We start from the raw sequence: 21,037 nt of genomic DNA, 5'->3' as shown, positions 1-21,037 counted from the left end.
CAGGAATGTATGGAAATCCAGTGCCGATAACCACTTACCCTTTGCCAGATCCTGTTGCTACTACTGCTTATCATGTTCTTCTTATTGATTTAATATTATTTAATTAATGATGCTAATAACATTCTCCTGTTTTTTAGCTGAGGACGAAAGCCCAAGGGGTATACGTGCGTGTGTGGGCTGTCCACATGCATGTGCGTGTACCTGTGCCACACAGCATCCTTACACCCACCTCCCTGTATCCTCGATAGGGTTTCAGGTGGTTTTGCAAGGAGATCTGAAGTACTGTCAGATAACGCATTTTAAATATTAAGGAAGGAATGTGCTTTTCTGTGCAGGGTCCACAATGTGTGTCTCTCCCTCCATAATGCTTGTGGCCTGAATCTGTGGACTTGCTCTTTCTAAGAAAGGGATCCTTTCTGGAGAAATCACTAATTAGGACCATATCACAGGAGAAGCTATTAAAGATTATAGACACACTGTTAGCATTTTGTGGTGGTTTCCTTATAGGATTTCCGTGTCTCAGTCACTTCATCGAAGTACCTCCTTTATAACCCCTTTAATCTGCTCAAGTGGAGAACCATTTTGAATACACATCACAAAGCTCTAGAATTAGCCACAATCCCTCTGGAATCTGTAGATTTCCAATACTGACTGAGTTTGAAATAGAATTCTGAGTGCCTTTCAAGTGTAATTGGTTCAGTAATTGGCCCTCACTAGTTTGATCTGTTGTGAACCCTGTTCTGTAGAATCCCCTCCGGCAGATTTCAGGGTGTCCCATCCTCCTGCAGCACTGAAAGATCTTTCTTTCAAGACTTCCGGTATTACCTTTACTTGGTAGAGTATAAGTGAAACCATGTTTTAGGATAACGTCCTCAGGGCTCCCCTGGTGGCACAGTGGTTAAGAATCTGCCTGCCAGTTCAGGGGACACGGGTTCGAGCCCTGGTCCAGGAAGACCCCACATGCCACGGAGCAACTAAGCCCGTGCACCACAACTACTGAGCCTGTGCTCTAGAGCCTGTGAGTCATGACTACTGACTCGGCGTGCCACAACTACTGAAGCCCGTGCGCCTAGAGCCTGTGCTCTGCAACAAGAGAAGCCACTGCAATTAGAGGCCTGCATGCTGCAATGAGGAGTGGCACCTGCTCGCAGCAACTAGAGAAAGCCCAATGCAGCAATGAAGACCCAACACAGCCAAAAATCAATAAATAAATTTATTAAAAAAAAAATAACATCTTTGTTATTCACAGTAAATAGTCAATATTTGTTGTTCTTTGTCAATGTGAAGGTTACAGAGTCCAGAAATTTAATGTAATTTGGACATTAGTTGCCTATCACTCCTTTATGGACAACTGTCACAATAATGACCTGACCAAATTCATGTGTTTTTAAAATCCAGATCTAACCAGGTCACTAATCATTGGCTGAAAGATAGGTCCACGGTTCTTAGCCAGGCCCCTCCAGTCCGGCGCCTCATGCCCAGGGATGCTGCATGGGGTGCCCCCTCTGCCCTCACCACTGAGATTGGCGTCTGGTCCCCTGCCTGGGCTGGTCCTTTGCCAGGACTGACTGCCCTACCTCCAGGACCCTCCTCGTGCCCCTCCCATCTCCCAGGCCAGGCTTGACGTCCTCCCCGTGTTTCCAGTACAGCCTGTTTTCTCCATCAGGGCCGTCTGTGTTTTACTTTGTTGTTGTTGTTGTTTTTCTTTTTTAAAAATTTTTATTGGAGTGTAGTTGATTTACAATGTTTTGTTAGTTTCAGGTGTACAGCAAAGTGAATCAGTTTTACATATACATGTATCCACTCTTTTTTAGATTTTTTTTCCCATATAGGTCATTACGGAGTACCGAGTAGAGTTCCCTGTGCTCTACAGTAGGTCCTTATTAGTTATCTATTTTATATATAGTAATGTGTATATGTCAGTCCCAATCTCCCAATTTATCCCACTCCCCCTTACCCCCCAGTAATCATAAATTTGTTTTCTACATCTGTGACTTAATTTCAGTTTTGTAGATAGGTTCATCTGTAGTCTCTTTTTAGATTGCACGTATAAGCAATATCATATGGTATTTGTCTCTGTCTGACTTACTTCACTCAGTATGAGAATCTCCGGGTCCATCCATGTTGCTGCAAATGGCATTATTTCAAAACAGTGTCATTTGTGCCAGTGTTTTACAGTGTTTGTCTGTTACTCTCCTCTGCTTGACTCTGCGTTCCTTCACGCAGGAACTGTTTTACACTGTCGTAGTCAAATCATGGAAAGAATAGGAAGACCTTGCCCTCTGCATCTACACAGATGCTTCCTGTGTCCCCTCCCAAGCGGCGTGTCCACCACCTGCCCGGTGCCCTTCCCTGCCCGGCACCTGTCCCCGTCCTGCAGTCCTGCTGCCGCCGGTGTTGTCTGCTCAGATCTGGGTCTCCATCGGAACCTGAGCTCCGGCCACACCCGAGTTAGGTTGAGTGGGCTTTGGGGGGGGTTCCTATTTGTTCTCTCTCTGGTCTGGAGCTGGACTCTGCTCTCTGTACCCCAGGCCCTGGCTGGGTCTGAGCAGCCACACAGCCCAGGGCAGCGTCTCCCTTCAGATACATCAGCTGCACCGAATCCTTGCAAAGTCCTGCTACACCAGCACCCTTCAGGATCCTTCCTTTGTAACACAGATGCCATTTTTCATGATCGGCAGTTGGAAGACGGCCAAGTGGCCCAATTCTCAGTGCAGGGGGATGAGCTGCATGTGTGTTGCTGAGAGGAGGCTGACAAGCAGTGACCTTGCTCAGTGCCCCCCATCCACCAGAGCCACTTGAGATGTAACCAGTAGGCATCTGCACTGGAACCCTGGGGGCAGACGCCCTCTGGGGACAAGACCAGGGAGCAGGTGTAAAGCTTCCCAGGTGATGCTAATGAGGAGAGAATTAACTGATGCGTCTCAGAAACAGGGAGGGGTTAAATGGCACCACGTCCTGGTACAGGGAGAGACAACTTCTGGACAGCCAGTCCAGGCTGAAGGGCCAGGGACGCACCCTCACCTGGGAAAGGGGGGACAACGGTCAGGAAGAAAAGTGTACAATTCAGTGGATCGTCATAAACTGAGCACACCTGTGTTCCCTTCTCCCAGACAGGAGCAAGAGCAGCTCAGAAGCCCTCCACAGTCCCCTGTGGGTCAATCCCCACTCTGTAGATAAGCGCTGCTAGTTTTATCACCACTGATTCCTTTCTCATGCTTTTGAATATTATGTAAATTATATCATATAACACACACTCCTGAGTAGCTATGTTTTCTCATCATCTATGTTGGGTCTTGAAAAATTATATGTTTGTCCAATGGTGATTTCAGGTATGGAAAAAATAATACAGGGAAAGGAACTAGGGCCACTGGGATCTGGCCGTGGATATTTTATTTTATTTTTAATACCTTTTTATTTTAAAATAGTTTAAAGCTCACAAGAAATAGCAAGATTAGTACAGAGAGAGCCTATGTGCCCTCCCAGTGATACTGTGATAATGTAATAATACAGTACATCACAATGTTACATCGATAAAACCAGGAAATTGATGTTGGTACAATACTATCTCATTGTCTGTACTCATTTAGTTATTAAAATATTGGCATAGTACAGTTTGCAGAAATTGAGATTTACTTGAAAGCTAAAATGCACCAGAAAGAAAATCATAAGGAAGATCGGAAAGTGAGCTAGCTCAGATTTTGAGTCAACAAATCAGAGGTGAAAATTCACCTTATGTTCATCTGACAGGTGTCTGCTGAGTGCTTGCTGTGCAACCTTCTACACCACCCAGCACGTGCTATGGAGCTGTAGTGTTTGGGGACCTTTGTGGGTAATCTACTTTATTAAGGAGCCTGTTTGCTAAAAGTGGTCAAAGTTGATTTCTTATAACTTTGCGATAAATTACTTGTCCTCTAGCACAAAAGTCTGGCATGACTTTATTGCTCGTAAAATTGAAAAGTAGTTTGAGTTTGGCGTCCATCCACATCACTGTCTTTTAGGCAGATGTACATTTCCTTTGTGTTAGAGGATGAATGTTGACCCCTGATAGTAACCGGCCAACAGGATGCAGAACTTGGGTGCGTGGGCCAGACCTGGTACCACAGACTCTGGGGACCACGTCTTCTGTTCAGATGACCTCTGACATTTCTCTCCCTCTAGATTCTTCCGGTCCATTTCCCAGGTGTGAATTAACTCTGACTTACCCTCCCAGGGGTCACTCTGCCATTCGAGGCACAGTGACATCTTCCAAGGGCGTACATGTTGAAAAAGAGCAAGTGAGGCTGTTGGAAGGCGGAACTAGTGGGGACATTCTCGTGTTGTACAACCTTAGTAAGAGTTACAGAGGCTTCTTCAGGAGGGCCTACTCAGGGGAGAGGTAAGAAGGCTTCTGTTTGTACCCTTGCAAACCACCGTCACTCTAATTGTCCATCTGTTCGTGTTATTCTCAGGATATCTGAAATGGAAACTAAGAGCAGCTTCACATTTAAGGAATCTCTGCAGGGTCTAGGTGGAGAGTCAGTCGACTCTCTCCCTAGTGAAAACTCTGCTGATTGAGTGACGGGTTTTTTTCTGTTTCATAATTTTTAAAATGTAAGTGATCAGGGAGTTTTAATTAGTTTGGCTTATGGGGTGATTCGATTGAGTGCAAATATTTTATAAATCCAATTAATTAAGGAAACCACTTCTAACTCCTGCTTGGACTTCAGTACTCTTTAAGTGGCCAGTTAAGCCCGTCTAGTAATATGCTATTCTGGAAAGGTAGAAACACACACTACAGCCATAGCTCAGAGTTGTTTTTTCATGAATGTGTATGTCATTAATTCTGGTAGAAATGTTTAATCTGAACTGACAGAAGCCATACAAATTGTTCCCAACATGTGTTTAATGCATAAAGGGAAATCAGTTCTGGAAACGATTACCTTTAATTAACTGTTAAAAAGAAAAAGAGTATCTCGCATTCACATTGTACCAAGCTTCTGAGAAATTCAAAGTATGTTATATCGTTATCTGATTGGTATCCATGCTCTATTTGTGAGTGGATCTGAGGTAAAGAGAAGCCAAGAGATGGATCTGAATCCATCCAGGGACCCTTAGACCCTGACCGAGGTGTGTGGTCAAATGGGACAGAAGTTAAAGAAGTAGGTTGTGCAGTTGTTGGCTACTCAACTCTAAGACTAGCTACGTGATTTTTGCCATCTTATGGAAATGTTTTCTTACCCTTGCTTTAAAAAATAAACTTCTGTCTTGCTACTACCTCTCCTTTAGTTTTAAACTAAAGTGTGAGAGAAAAACTTGGAAAAGTTCCTATGAGAGATGCTCCAAGTCTCTGAAATGATCCAAGATGCATTTACCTTTGGGTTCTCTTCACTAGGCTGTTTATGAGCATCTGAGTTTAATGACTTAGATGTGAAGTCCCATGCAAGAGCCTGCAGAAGAGACGGGTGGCTAGGATGTGTCCCCGCCCCTCTAGGAATTAATAATCGGGTAGGAAATGGGAGATCATAAACATACACAGTGTTGCATAACAGCAGGGCAAGGGTCAAAGGCACAGAGTGAATCACCTTGGAGCTGTAAGTCCAGAGAGGGGGTCTCGAAGGAGGAATGGGAGCATTGTGGGAGTGGGGAAGGCAGGGGGTGTGCAGAACTTTATGAAAAAGGACGGTTCAGATAAACTTAAGCCTAAGCCAGGAGGGTAGATAGAGTTCAGATAGGCTGATGGCTTGTACCTGGGATAGCAGCTCAGGTATGGTCTGTGACACGAGTGACATGGGACAGGACAGGTCTGCAGCAGGATGGACCCCTATATCAGAGCGTGGGAGAGACCCAGTCAAGGTGGGGGAAGCATGAGTGTTGAAGCAGGTGGCACCTGGAGCTACAAAATAGGGTTCTGTGATAATCAGGTGGGCTTGGCCAGAAGAAACCAGAACAGTCACTTTTCCAGGATTCAGGGAACCAGGAAGCCAGCTTAGGTCAGAAGACAGCAGTGCCCAGACATCGGGAAACAAGTGTTCTGGAAGGAGATCAGTAAGAATGAAAACCTCTCAGCTTCCACCACAGAATCCCCAGCTAAGGATATCCAGAGGTTCAAGGTAGAGGCTGGGGCCGTGAAAGAGCGAGGCCATTGTTTCCTCCACGGAATGTAAGACAGAGTGAAGCAGGAGATGTGACCTGGTGCTGAGCGAGAGTATGGGAATAGAGGGTCTTCTTGATTAGTGTCAGCGTTAGGCTACAGTCGGAGTGAGAGGAGAGAGCCAGAGAGACAGAGAGATTCAGAGACAGAGACAGAGAGGAAGGCAGGGGAATAATAATGATAATGATGATGTGACTCCTAAAAAATATTGCGCTTACCAGAGGGACATAGTTGGGAGCCTGTTGGATGTGCCCTGGATAGGACATAAAATTTCAGCATAATTTGTGGTAGTTGGCCTTTACTTCTCATCCTCTTGAGTTTTTCAGACATAAATTTGCTTACTCGTTTGTGAATTAACACTGAAATTACACCACTCAAATGCCACGGTGATTTCAGAAGTTCTGCATGAGCTATAAAACGCGTTATACATTTATTTTATGATTGTAAAAGTCTACAAATAACACAAACCAAAAATATCAACTCAGAGTTGGGTGAAAGCAAGTGCTGTTTCCGATATAATTTTGATTTTATGGTTTGTTTGTTTTCTCCTCTTAGTGCTTTGGGCAGGTGAACGGAGCTGGGAAAATCACCACATTCAAAATGCTGACCAGGGACCTGCCTCTGAGCTCAGGACACACCATCCTCAGGACTCCCATGGGGTAAGATTTAATCAGATTTAATTGTTTTGCTGCCTGTAGAGATAATCATCAAGCCCAGAGACGCCCAGCCCCCCCTCAGTCCCATGCACTAAAGTCAGAGGAGATCATTTCCCTCCAATTTACTTTCCAATGACCACTCCTCACAAGGGGGAAAAGAGCCTCCAGATGGGAATGAAATGAACTTGATGTTTCTGGCCAGAGGGTAGAGGAGGTGTTGGCAAAAGCTGCCCAGGGCTGACCCCTTCCAGGGGTGCCGGCTGCTCTGCCCCATGAACCTAGGTGAGCAAGGAGTAGTCAGGGGCTGGTTCTTGCTTTGCCATCTGTTGGGGCTTCAGATGCCCTCCCCCAGTGCAGGGACCAGAAGGGGCATGGTGGTTTCATCGTTTCCCCACCCGGACCTCATCTTTCGGGCAGTACAGCAGTTTTCCAGCTAGTCTTCCAATAGCGTGGCATTCGTGTGTGTCCCAATCCTATCACTGTTCCCAAATCCCATCCTATACCCCGCTCTTCTGATTCTCAGTGCTGTGTGATGACGTCCTGGCCTATATCTTTCTGCTTTTCCTACTATAGTGAATTCATTGTAACTTGATAACAGATTTCAGAAATCTGTCCTTGAACTGACATAAAGAAGAGACATGCCTTTTGCTACATTCTCTGAAGGTCATGATATAAATAGCCACCAAGTTCTCAGTGCTGGACTTGATTTCACAGTCTGTCTACCTGGGATCCTAGAGTTATTCCTAAGTAGACTTGGAAGTAATTTGCTTCAGATTTTTCTTATATAGGTTCAAATACAATAATTGAAAAAAGTTCAAAAATATCATAACTGAAAAAAGTTCAAAAATATCATAATCATCCATTAATTAGTTGATTCTTTGCATCAACAAATAGTTTATTGTCCATCTATGATGTGCCAGGCACCAGGAAGACAGAAATTGTTCCTGTAATCCTAAAATCCAGTGTTAATATTCGTATGTCTCCTACTAGTTTAATTTAAACATGCATAGATATCTGTGTGTATATATCTAATTTTATCTATTATCTGCATGTGTGTGTGTGTGTATGTGAAATGTAGGTGATTAAATATGTAGAGAGATGTGTATTTTAAAATCAGACACGATTATAAAGATCATTGTGTAGACTTCATTTATACTTATTGCATGAACATTTCATAATCCTCTTCAACAATATTTATTAAAAGATTTAATTTTTTAGAAGCCTGGTGGGCATGCCATTTCACTGTTAGATTAATTTGCATTTTCTTGATGACTCATGAACTTGACGGAGCGCTCTCCCCATATTTAGCTGTTGCCTGGGGTTTCTTTCTGCCAGTCACCTGTCATGACCATTGTTCTTTTCTTATAAGGTTGTCTTTTTGTTACTCATTATGTACGAGGTTTTAATATATTCAACTAGTAATTAATCCTTTGTGTGCTTTATATGTTTTAAGTATTAGCTTCAGTGGTACCTTGTATTTTAACTCTGTTTTAAAAGTTTGTGTGTGTAGAGGTTCTCAGTTTTGATAAGACTGATTTATTCTCTTTTTTCCTTTGCTATTTCTTGCTTTTTGAGTCTCAGGAAATTCTCTTTCTAAAGTAATAAAGCTATTCTCCATAGTTTATTTTCAGAGGCTTCTATTCTGTATTCATGTTTCTAATTTATATGGAGTTTATAATTGAATATATGGTGTAATGGAAAAACAATCTGATTTTTTTTTCTGATCCCGAATTCCAGTTTGCCTAAGGCCATTTTTACAGCCATGTGTCTTTTGTCTGTCAGTTGGAAGCATCTTCTGCTCTGTACCAAGTGCTCAGCCAGGCTGGGACTCAGCTTTACCATCTCCTGCTTCAGATGCATCCTGGTGGGTTGCACCACCTATCTGTCTTCCTGGTTTTTCATTTCCAGGATAGTCTGGATTACTTTGGGACCTTTATGAGGTATTATTCTTAGAATCATTTTGGTAACCTGTATAAGAATGTCAAAATATTTGAATCTTGATTGGAATTGAATCAAATTTATTTTATAATTTGAAGAGATTCGCACCTCTATGATATTTTGTCTTCCTTATCCTTAAGTCTCGTAGTTACCCATTTATTCAGGTCATTTAAAAAGCATCAATTCAGTATGTTGCACTTTTCTTTATAGAATCCTTGCATATCTATCTTAGATTTATTCATCCTGATGAATTTGTCTTCATCAGGAGGTAATTCATATCTTAATTGTTTATCTTTTGGGACTTTCTTCTTTGTTTTTTTCATGGCTAGAGATTTTGCTGGTTTACCTCGCGAGTGAGTTTATGTGATTTTACTCTCATTCTCTCACCTTCTGTGTATCAGTTTGCCGCTTTTTCTGTCACCTTCCGTGTATCAGTTTGCTGCTCTTTCAGCTATTTACTCCCTAGATCTCTCGTCCAGGGCCAGGTCGTATGTTGACAGCTTGGGGTTCCCGTCCTGTAGCCGCAGGCAGACGGCCCATGTGAGTCCTTGCATCGCCAGGTCCCGGTCTCACTCTGGGACCTGGCCTGGAAATGAGCAGCCTCCACGTCACCTTCTCAGCCTCCTCCTGGGAGAGGTGGGGCTCTAGACGCAGGTGTCACACACTAAGCTGAGCCCTGGTCCCTTTGCATCCCTATACGAGTGCATTTAGTCCCCGTTACCTCGCAGGGGCCCGATTCCTAGCTGCTGTGTGTAATTCAGGTCAGAATGCAGCGACCAGTGGCTTCAGACCCTGCATCCTGTACTCTTTTGTTTCTGATGCACAGAGATATTTATGTTTAAGTGTGTTTTTCTATTCTACACATTTGTTACACAGCAGTGAATGAAGTAAATAAATATCTATTAGTCATTTCATTTTTTTTCTTTTTTCTTTTTTTTTTTGCTGTACGGGGGCCTCTCACTGTTGTGACATCTCCCATTGCGGAGCACAGGCTCTGGATGTGCAGGCTCAGTGGCCATGGCTCACGGGCCCAGCCCCTCCACGGCATGTGGGATCTTCCTGGATCGGGGCAGGAACCCGTGTCCCCTGCATTGGCAGGCGGACTCTCAACCACTGCGCCACCAGGGAAGCCCTAGTCATTTCTTTTAAATTTAAGCATAGTTGATTTACAATGTGTTAGTTTCAGGTATACAACAAAGTGATTCAGTTATACGCATATACATATATGTTTTTTCAGATTCTTTTCGAGTTTATTACAAAATATCGAGTATAGTTCCCTGGGCTATACAGCAGGACCTTGTTGTTTGTCTGTTTTATACATAGTTGTGTGTTTATGTTAACCCCAAACTCCTAATTTATCCCTCCCCCACTTTCCCCTTTGGTAACCATAAGTTTGTCTGTGGGTCTGTTTCTGTTTTGTATATAAGTTCATTTGGATCATTTTATTTTTTATGTAGAGAAAAAAATGTAAAGCATTGTGTCCACAATTCTCACTGGAATTTTAATTGATTTTATGTTGCATTTATAAATTAGTTTGAAAAGAACTGACATGTGAATGCTGTGTCTTCTTTTCTGCAAACGTTGTATATTTTTCATTCACTGAAATAAATCTAATTCCTTTTAAAAAGTATTTTAATCTATCTAGGATACAATGCTTATCCCAGTAATTCATGAAACATCTCCTTTCCCTCCTGTGGTAATGCCTCTGATTCCAGTTTTCTTTTTGCTTTCCCTAAAACCATCGAAACAATGTTAAATGGCAGTGTATCTTATTACTCACTTAATGATAGTATTTCTTTTTATTTTTCATTTTTTTCTTTTGGTTTCATTGAGATATAATTGACATAACAGTATAAATTTATAAACTATATATGTTTAAGGAGTGCAGCATAATGATCTGACTTACATACATCATGGAATGATTATCACAAGTTTAGTGAACATTCATCATTTTATTTAGGTATAAAATAAAAGAAAAAAACATATTTTCCTTGTGATGAGAACTCTTAGGATGTATTCTCTAAACAACTTTCATATGTAACACACTGCAGGGTTAATTGTATTAATCATCTTGTACATTACATGCCTAGTACTTATTTATTTACCTTATAACTGGAAGTTGTACCTTTTGACAGCCTTCACTCAGTTCCCCTTCCCCCATGCCCTCCTCTGCTAACCACAGATCTCATCTCTTTTTCTATGAGTTTGTTTCTTTGTCTGAAGTATAACTGATCCGCAACACTGTGTTAGGTCCTGGTGCACAATATAGTGATTTGACATTTCCATACATTACAACAGTATCACCACGATAAGTCTAGTTACCATCTGTCACCACACAAAGTTATTACATTATTCTTGACTATATTCCCCACACATACATTTCATCCCTGTGACATATTTATGTCATAAATAAAAATTTCTGATTATTGATCTTTCTGCAGTATACTTTGTTTTGTCATGGATTTAAATATTTTCTTATTTGCTAAATTTTATATAGCATTTCATCATGAAAAGTAGTTTGTTGTTGAAAAATCTCATTTTAAATCCTTACTATTAAATTACTCCTGTTTTTAATTTTTGTTGTTATTTTGACAATTTAAGTTTTATAATAAACCTATTTACTTAATTTAAAATTTTTAACTACTTACATGGAGTTATAACTATTATTATCTTAATAGTTATATTTTTTTCTCCTCTCTGTGCCTGTATAACTTGTGATTTTTTTCCTATAAAATTGTCTTTGTACTTCCCAGACTTTGACTATTTTACTTTACAAAGAATGAAAGATTGAATTTATTTAGCAATTCAAATTTTTTTTCAGTTTTTCAGCAATTCAAATTTTTTTCAGACAAATTTATTAAATTTTGTCATTTTTATTAACCTCTCTACCGTGCTTTTCTCAATCTAGTTTTGTGGTTTTATTTTTAACTTCTTGATTTGAATGATTTTTAAAATCTTTTTTTCTTTAAATAAAGTATCAAATCATTGTCTATAAATATTTCTTTGTACAGCTTTACTTTGACCCTAAACATTTAATGTGTGATATTATTGCTGTCATTATTCTGTAAACAACATATACAATTTTGATTTTGTTTTTCCAAAATTTACATAGAAGAATATTTATACTTACTCAAAATCTTGTGTTTCTTGGTTTAATATATTAAAAAAATTCTTAAAAAATTTTTATTGACGTTATAGAAAAGAACATCTCAATGAATCTTCACAAAGTGAAACCCTTTTGTAATCTGTGTCTCACTCAAGAAACAGCACAAGGCCCCTTAAATCTCTATCCAGTCATTTCTCCCCTTCAAAGGTAACTCCTTTCCTGATTTTTTAAAATGTAACTAAGTATATTTTTATAAGGCAAACTTTTATAACCAAGACTCAGACCAAGACCCAGAACTCTGGCAGCTAACTGGGAAGCCAGTCAGCCTGCCCTGCCTCAACCACACCCCTGTGCCAGAGGATCCTATGTGGCTTTATCACCCCAGAGTGTCCCTGGACATCAGCGTTTGACCTTGCTCATTTGTAAAGACCTCATAGGACTTTCAGACCCTCAGTCTACAGGTCCCCTATTCGTTTTTTTCTTTTCTTTATAGTCTACCTTTGATCCTGGGCCACTGGACTTGGAGACCTGCCTGTGAACTGTGCTAATTGCATACAAGCAATGAGGTCTAACGTGATGCTCTGTCCTGTTTCTTGCAAGTTGCAGCTGGATCCAGAGGTATAATCAGGCTTGAGGTCTATCCTTTGACATAAATAAGCAGGAGGTAATGTTTCTGCTTTTTTTTTCTTTTCATCAAGAACCATCTGATATCTGGTCTTCACTCCTTTTTTGATGTCTAATGCCAAGGTTAATGCATTAATTCATTGGAAATTGCAAAATGGTAGTATTCTAACTCTTATCGTTTTGTTTTCATTTACTAGCTGGAATAATTTTATAAGGAGTTGCTTTCATTACATTTTATTTCACTACCCAGAGATATAGTTTATATAAAAAAGGACAGATAAATGCTTGTTTTTGTTTTCCCTTTTTATCTACTCAGTTTTTAAGATAATCAATTGATTTCCAATCACCCTCAGAGGTGAAAAATTAGGAGTTGTTTGCTTGTTTGTTTTTGGTTGTATTATTCTGATAGATTTAGAATATATCAGAAGGTTACTTTGTGCTTCGTTATCCCTTTCACTCCTTAAGGGGGCATTTTCTTGCCTCTCCCCTTCCCCCGAGTCTGGTTTCCTCATCCTTGTACTAGGAATGATGATGGCTCAGACATGGAAGATTCAGCAAGGTCTCAATGTCCAGCAGCTGGCATGCACTCCTCACGTAAGGACTGTTCCCTTTCTTAGCTTCCGTGAGGACAGTCGGAGACCTGAAAGCATATCTGTCTTACTCCAAATTCTGCATGTTTAAACGTCGTGCTATCTGTTGGCTGTTTTTTGTTTGTTTGTTTTTAATTTAATTTTTATTTTATATTATAGTTGATTTATATGGTTCTTAACTGTTATAATCATTGCTATCTGTGGGCAGAGAATACAATTAAACTTCAGTGAGTCTATAACTATTGATAAAAAGTCAATATTTGGAACTAATTATGTTCAAGAACAGAAAATAGAGAGAACTGTTCAGTTGAGTGAGTGTATGAGCTCTGTGGGGTTGGGGTTGTAGATCCTAGCTACCATCCGGAAAGGGAACCATGCCATGTGCAGTTGAAGCTCTCTCAAGTGTTATGTTGATGATTTTTCTCTGCAGTTTTTGCTGATTGTGTGGTGCATTTTCTTTCCCCTAATTTCTCTTTACAAGTACATATGGACAAAAGGATCAGAATGTCAAAAGAAAACAAAAGTATATGGTTTATTTTTTCAGCCCTGGAAGGCTGTTTCTCTCCTTAATAATCCCATTCCATCATTTGTCAAGTAATTGGAAAATGAAATTCAAATAGCTGGTCTTGAAAGGAAGAATAAATTTACATCCACATAATGGTCTATAAGACCCTTATTATGCTACATATCTGTGTAATTAGTTTAATTATAACTAGATCACTCTTGCATTAATTATATTTTTAACACTGATTATTTGTAATGTTAATTGCACATTGGTATTCAAGGGATTAAATGGATAATTAGAACACAATGGAATTTTTAACTACTTAGAGAGTTGGTATGTATATTTCTGCCCAGGAACCTCATAATTTACTTCTACCTAATTGAAACACAGCAATTCAGTCATTTGTTAGATTAGGGTTCCTTTTGTCTCTTGTTTGAGGACATGTTATTAATTTTTGTGAATGCTTATCCTCAAACCTGAGACTATGTCCTGACTATTCCAATTTGGTTTAAAGTATCACGAGCTCCTGGTATAACGGCAGTGGTCACAAATTGGAACACCACAGGCCAAACCCACCTGCCCTGTTGTTTGGTGAGCACAGTGTTAAAATGCTCACCAGCTCTGTGTTAGGGGCTTGGCTTTCTCAATATCACCTAATAATTGTAACAACTTTGGGAAAAGGCTGTTACCCTAATTTAGCAAATTGGGAATCTGAGATTCAGAGGATTGAGTGGAGCGCAGACTTCCAGGGAGGGGCAGAGGATTTGAATCCATGTTCACAACGTACAAGTCACCAAACAACTGATAGTTGGGATTTAGGCCAATGATCGTGACACTGGACTAACAGGAGGACTGAGGTGCTGACTCAGAGCCCAGCCGACCTGACTGGTCCCTCCTGGGAATGAGCTCGGAGGCTCATGAGATATCGGAGGCTCCTTGGCGGGTGTAAAGCAGCTTTGGAACGAGGCCCTGTGCGTGTTGAACGTGTTTGTAAGTGTCATATCCTGTCAGCATTGTGGAGGCTGCATCAGTTTCTGCTGGTCCTACTGATTGATGATTATCCACAAATAAATATTTACATGGTGGAAAAAAAAAGAAACAACTCCAAATCCTGTTTGCATTTTTCCTTTCAGTTCACCTCTCTTATCTGTTCTTGATCCTAAGACCAACCTCCTTTTCCACACCCTAATTATTCTGATCTCAGTAATACCTTCGGATCCCAATAACTACATATGTATTTTTATATCTTAAATATATTATATATATTTATATATCACATATTAAATATACTTATGTATTAAATATATAGTATATGTTAAAATGTATATATTTAAATATTCCTTTCAGAAAGATATATACCAACACTTCTATCTTTCTCAGACTTATCAGTACTTCTCTGAAGTACTTCTCAGTACTTATCTCAGTACTTCTCAGTACTTCTCTGAAGTACTTATCAGTACTTCTCAGTACTTATCTGAATATATACTGGTCATGAATTTTTTTTTTGGTAAAACTCAGACACTTTTATTTGCACTTTAAAAAGTGAACAGGCTGCCCACAGAAATGTTTACGAAACTTGAAGTGTTTTATTTTGTACTTAAAAAGTGTAGGTCATTGATTCATCTTTATAAATAATTTCTCTGGTAACAGCAATTAACTTCTTTTAACCTCCCACTCAAAAACCTCACCACTTCATATATTCCATGTTACTAGTACCTTGGTAATAATGTTACCAAATTTTCCTGAGACCAGTGTGTAATGTTTCTCATAGAAACCTAGAAATAATGCAAGTAAATATAAACATTCATTATTCAATGGGGAATTATTTCTGAACATTAATATAAAATATGGATATATTTAAATGTGGAAATTTTACATTTTTTTGTATTTGAAAGTACTGAAATTTAAAGGCAAAAACAGTGATCAAAAAAGACAGAGAATAGAGAGACATAATATATAAAGTAGTTACAAAGTCAATTAAACAATATTTAATGACAGTTAAGGTGAAAGATTAGAATGACCTGAAAACGCTCTATTACTAGATAAAGGTTAAACCACAGTTATTTTATAAGTGCTTATCTGAGGCCACAAGAAAGAAAGGGAATCCTGGTTCTATAAAGGAAAAAGAAGCTCACAAAATGGAGTGCTTGCTTGGGCTGGTGCTGTGGCTGCCTGACAAAGGGGCAGAGCGACTGTGGGTCTGGGAATTGGAGGCTGAGGTTTTAAGGTCCCTGAAGGTGAAGAGATGAGGCTGAAGCTTTGCACAAGGGGAAACTTTGAACCGAAACCCTGTATAAATCTAGCATCACTGAAAAGGGCTGCATCCTCACTGGCGCAATGGGTTCTTGAAAAAATGGCAGAGAAAGATGATAAGAAAACTTGTTGGTTTCTATTGAGGCTTACAGTTTTAAAGGCAAGGTCTCCCCTGGATTTTGAAACCCTGGGATTCTACCTCTTGTGAGGAAGGTAGTCTGAAGATGTGGCACATATATACAATGGAATATTACTCAGCCATAAAAAGAAACGAAATTGAGCTATTTGTAATGAGGTGGATACACCTAGAGTCTGTCATACAGAGTGAAGTAAGTCAGAAAGATAAAGACAAATACCGTATGCTAACACATATATATGGAATTTAAGAAAAAAAAATGTCATGAAGAGCCTAGGGGTAAGACAGGAATAAAGACACAGACCTACTAGAGAATGGGCTTGAGGATATGGGAAGGGGGAAGGGTAAGCTGTGACAAAGCGAGAGAGAGGCATGGACATATATACCCTACCAAACATAAGGTAGATAGCTAGTGGGAAGCTGCCGCATAGCACAGGGAGATCAGCTCAGTGCTTTGTGACCGCCTGCAGGGGTGGGATAGGGAGGGAGGGAGGGAGGGAGACACAAGAGGGAAGAGATATGGGAACATATGTATATGTATAACTGATTCACTTTGTTATAAAGCAGAAACTAACACACCATTGTAAAGCAATTATACTCCAATAAAGATGTAAAATAATAATAATAATAAATCTAAAAACCGTGTGTTAGTAGGCATCTTTAAACAAAAAAAAAAAAAAAAAAAAAAAAAAAAAAACATGGTCCCCGTGGGCACCTGGAAGAAGAAAACACAAAACTTATTTGAAAGGAAGCTCCCACAACTTACACTTTATGGGAATTTCAATTTAAGAAAGAGTGCCACTAAAATGGAGTTTGCAATCAAACATTACAAAACTCACAGAAAGTTATCCACTGAGGATATACATCGATGGATATGACAAAGGGGAGAGTTGGCCTACTAAGAATCTAATACAATAGAAATGCAACCTCACACAGAACGTACAACATGAAGGAAGCAACATGACATCATAAAAAAGAACAGATTTGAAAAAAACACCTTCTAGGATTGAAAAAGATGGTCATTGAAATCAAAAAGAAAACATAGTTCTTGTGTTGAAAACAAATAATACCCAGCTTATGAAAAATATGTGAAAGAGATATTAAGAGAGATGAGGGATAGAAAGAGAAGATCCAACATGTGTTTAATCAGATTTGTGAACAATAGAACAGGGAGAATGGAATAAAGGCACCGATGAAAGAAATAATAGCTAAGAATTTTTCAGTACTAATAAAAAAGATGACTCTTTAGGCTGAAAAGCACTATGCTTCTCAAGCATAACAGATAAGATGTTCATACTTAGGCATTTTATAGTAAAAGTGCAGAATTCCAAAAACAGAGAAAAAAAGAGAAAACACAAATCATCATAAGGGTGTGGAATTAGACTTGTACCTGTTCAAAATAGTCATTACTAAGCACCCATGGCTTCTAAGCTTCAATTTAAATAAATTAAATTAATTTTAAATTTAATTTCTTGGTAGCACTAGCACCATTTCAAGAGCTTACCAGGTTCTTCTGTTTCAGATAGCACAGATGCAGAACATTTCCATGGCTGGAGGAATTTCTGTTGGAAGGTGAGGAATTACACCAAAGGCACCTTCTTAGCAGCAGGAATGTACACAGAAATAATGGAATAATAGCATGGATGAAAAAGCTGGAATTTCTGGATAGGTCAACAGTTATTACATCTAGGTAGGGAATTATCAATTATTCCTATTTGTTCCTTATTCCTTCCTCTGTTTTTCAAATCTTGTATCATGATCACGTGTTAAATTGTCAGGTAATTAAATAAATAAGCAATAGGAAAACTCTTTTAAGACACAAGGCTTTCTCTTCACATTTCAGACCAGCATTTTTGGAGCCTGCTCTGCTTTAATATGTGTAAGTGGGATGGATTTTTTTTGGCCTTAGTTTCCTCCTGTCTTAAATGATCACTAACAGAATTTGTGGGAGCAGTAAGTATTAAGTGCTGTAACACCATCAGTATTATGGGTACAGCACTTTGGAGTTGATAAACAGATTCCTCTGCTTCATTTAAACTACTGCAATACCTATGTAAAATACATAGAGCTCCTTTATTGCTTATAAAAGCCTTATCTTCCTTTAGACTGACATGAATCCCAAATTAAAGTAAGTTAAATCATAACCACATCAACTAGGAATTACATGAACATGCATTTCTATTTTAAATTAAATGGCAATTTAACAATACTAATATAGCTAGGAAAACAATGAAGGAAATCTCTCTATAATCTTACATTAAAGTTATTCTTATTCTTGTAGTCTCAGTTTTGCAAAAGAAATCTATTTATCTATCTATACATATGCATGCATACATAAATACATAGTTGCAATAATAGTATTATTTTGGAGCTGAGAATGTAATTTTTGTAATGAAAAATACCTTCAAGATGTAAAGGACTGCTGACCTTTCATACAGAGTGTGCAGTGGGATTTATTATTTCTTGATATAGCTTTATCCTATGCCAGCAAAACTGCTCTATACTCCTGGCCTGATGCGCCACTATAATTGCCTCATCTTGGGTAATCTGTGTGTTTCATTACAAATCGGTATTAGAAGAGCTCTGAGCATCCCCTGGTAGAGCTGGGTCCTTAAGCATTTTGTTAATTAAGGGATAATGCTCACTGAAGGACTTTGGAGGCAACTGCTTCCTTTCTCAGACACTGAAATACAAAAGCCTGCTGGAGGCCTCTATAAATTGAGAATATGTTTTTTTCTAAGGCTACGGTAACATAGAACCATATTTTCTTTAATAAATAGACTGCTAGGGGTAGGGGGTGGTCGGAACAGCAGCTTCGGATATTTGATTTTCATCCAAAGATTTTTAAGTGACAAAGACAATCACAAAGGAACACTGCTGAATACTCTGTAATAACCTAAAATGGGAAAATAATTTGAAAAAGAATAGATACATGGACTAATCACTGCTGTACACCTGAAACTAACACAACATTGTTAATCAACTATACTGCAATATAAAACAAAAAATTAAAAACATCACGAACTTACAGCTTATATACTGATCTGTAAGAGGGTTCAAATATGAGCTTCGAATATTAAACTCAGAGTTAGTCAACTGTCTGAGCTCATTCACTCTCTGTAAACTGCCCCCCCTGCAACTGTGAACCCTTCTCCCCTCTGCTGGTCTCCCACCACATGGTGGCTGAGCCGTCCCCAGCATCCTGCGGGTTCTGTCTCTGTCCCTTCCTCAGCACTCTCTCTTTATGTTCCCCACAGGGCCCCTTCACCCGAGGAGCCCTGATTCCCCACCAATGTCAAGTACAAACAGGTCAGCAGACTCCCATTAGGATGGTAGGATTATCCCCAGCTCCGTCCTAGGACTGGACTTGACCGTATCCCTGTTGAAATGCCCTGTCCCATTGTGTCTCACCTTTGGCCGTCCGTTTATTGGATGGTGAGCTCCCTGATGAGTGTAGTTTTCCTCAATAAATGATCAACCCTTTCATCGTCCAGGTGGGGAAGCGGAGGCCAGACAGTCGGGGAGACTTGCCTTAGTCGTAGAGTGTGAAGTGATGCCCTATTCCCTCCCAGCTGCAGTTTGACATTTATGGAAATAAATTTTAAAAATTGTTTTTCTTTCCACAGTGGATAACACCACTGGTTGAATAACAGTATGTGTGTGTTTGCGTGTGTGTAATATTACACTATTATATATGTGATAGTTTGCTAGGACTGCTACAGCAAAATAACAGACTTAGGCAATAGAAATGTGGGTGGCTTAGGCAATAGAAATTTATTTTCCCAGGGATCATTTTTTTTTTAATTGAAGTATAGTTGATTTACAATGTTGTGTTAATTACCGCTCTACAGCAAAGTGACTCAGTTATACATATATATATATATTCCTTTTTCATATTCTTTTCCATTATGGTTTATCACAGGGCATTGAATATAGTTCCCTGTGCTCTAGAGTAGGACCTTGTTGTTTATCCATCCTGTATATAATGGTTTGCATCTGCTAACCCCAAACTCCCAGCCCTTCCCTCCCTATTTTCTCACGGTTCTGAAGATGAAAAGTCCAAGGTCAAGGTGTCAGCGGGTTGGGCTCCGTGGAGACCTCCCTCCTGGGCTTGCAGACGGCTGCCCTCTTGCTGTGTCCTCATGCTGCCTGGGGCTCTCTGTTTCTCTTCTTAGAGGGACACCAGTCCTTTTGCTCCACCCTTATGACCTCATTCGACCTTAGTTACTTCTCCAAGGGCCCATCCCCAGTGCAGTCGGCAATCCCATTCTGAGGCCCTGGGGGTTAGGATTTCACATTTTCTACGTGGAGACAAGTCATCGCTGCTCTGTGCCCCCCTGCCCCCCTGTGTCCGCTGTCACCAGGCAGCATCCCACAGGGCTTCACTGAGTCACATGGCAGATGGGGATAAAAGAGCTGTCCATGGAGCTCTCTTCTCTTTGTCCTCCTCCTCCCTGGACCCCACCATTCCCTCCTTCCCTCTTTTCCACTCACTTCTTCCTCTTTTCTGGAAAAACTAAGATGTTGAGTATGTACCACACAGAAGCCACATCCACTGGGAACTGAACAGACATTGCCCTTTCTCTCTTTTTGCTTCGATCTAATCACGGTGTGTTTCACACTGTCACTTTAGTGCAGGTAACGTTCATGCACACTTCATCTTTTGTCTGCATCAAACCTGGCGGAATAAACTCGACACTCATAAACGTCTTGCAGTGCAGTGGTGAAGGGCAGAGCCTCGGTCCGTGCCTGACCACAGTGCGTGGGCTCTACAGCAGAGCTGGGCAACCTCCTAGAACAGGGGCCCACACATGTCATTCTTCACACCCACCCTCTGCAGCAGGAGCACTGGAAATGCATTCTGAGAGAAAACAAATAATATAATTCTAAACACTTCTAAAGAACCACAAAATTAAGCCAACTAACCGTACACCACTTTTTTTGTTTAACATCCACATGGGAGCAGTTGACATTATCAACAGTCTGAATTCCCAGACATCCCTTTATGCTTAGAGATGAGATGATGTTAGTTTTTCCTTTCTAGTTATTCCAGTGACTTGATCTCTACCTGGTGTGGTTGATTTTTGACCCTAGAG

General features: G+C 40.0%; 1 protein-coding gene across 1 annotated transcript in view; it reads left to right on the top strand.

The window, feature by feature from the left end:
* Positions 1 to 21,037, top strand: part of ABCA13 (ATP binding cassette subfamily A member 13) — a 259,148-nt gene that overhangs the window by 179,458 nt on the left and 58,653 nt on the right. The window contains 3 exon segments of the mRNA XM_007472367.1: positions 4,214 to 4,378; positions 5,040 to 5,049; positions 6,689 to 6,792. Of these exon segments, the coding sequence (XP_007472429.1) occupies positions 4,214 to 4,378; positions 5,040 to 5,049; positions 6,689 to 6,792 (279 nt within the window).

This window comes from Lipotes vexillifer, unplaced genomic scaffold (genome assembly GCF_000442215.2).
Source record: "Lipotes vexillifer unplaced genomic scaffold, Lipotes_vexillifer_v1.1 scaffold1344, whole genome shotgun sequence".
NCBI lineage: Eukaryota > Metazoa > Chordata > Mammalia > Artiodactyla > Lipotidae > Lipotes > Lipotes vexillifer.
The sequence above is the reverse complement of the archived record's forward strand: the minus strand, read 5'-3'. Positions and strand labels throughout refer to the sequence as shown.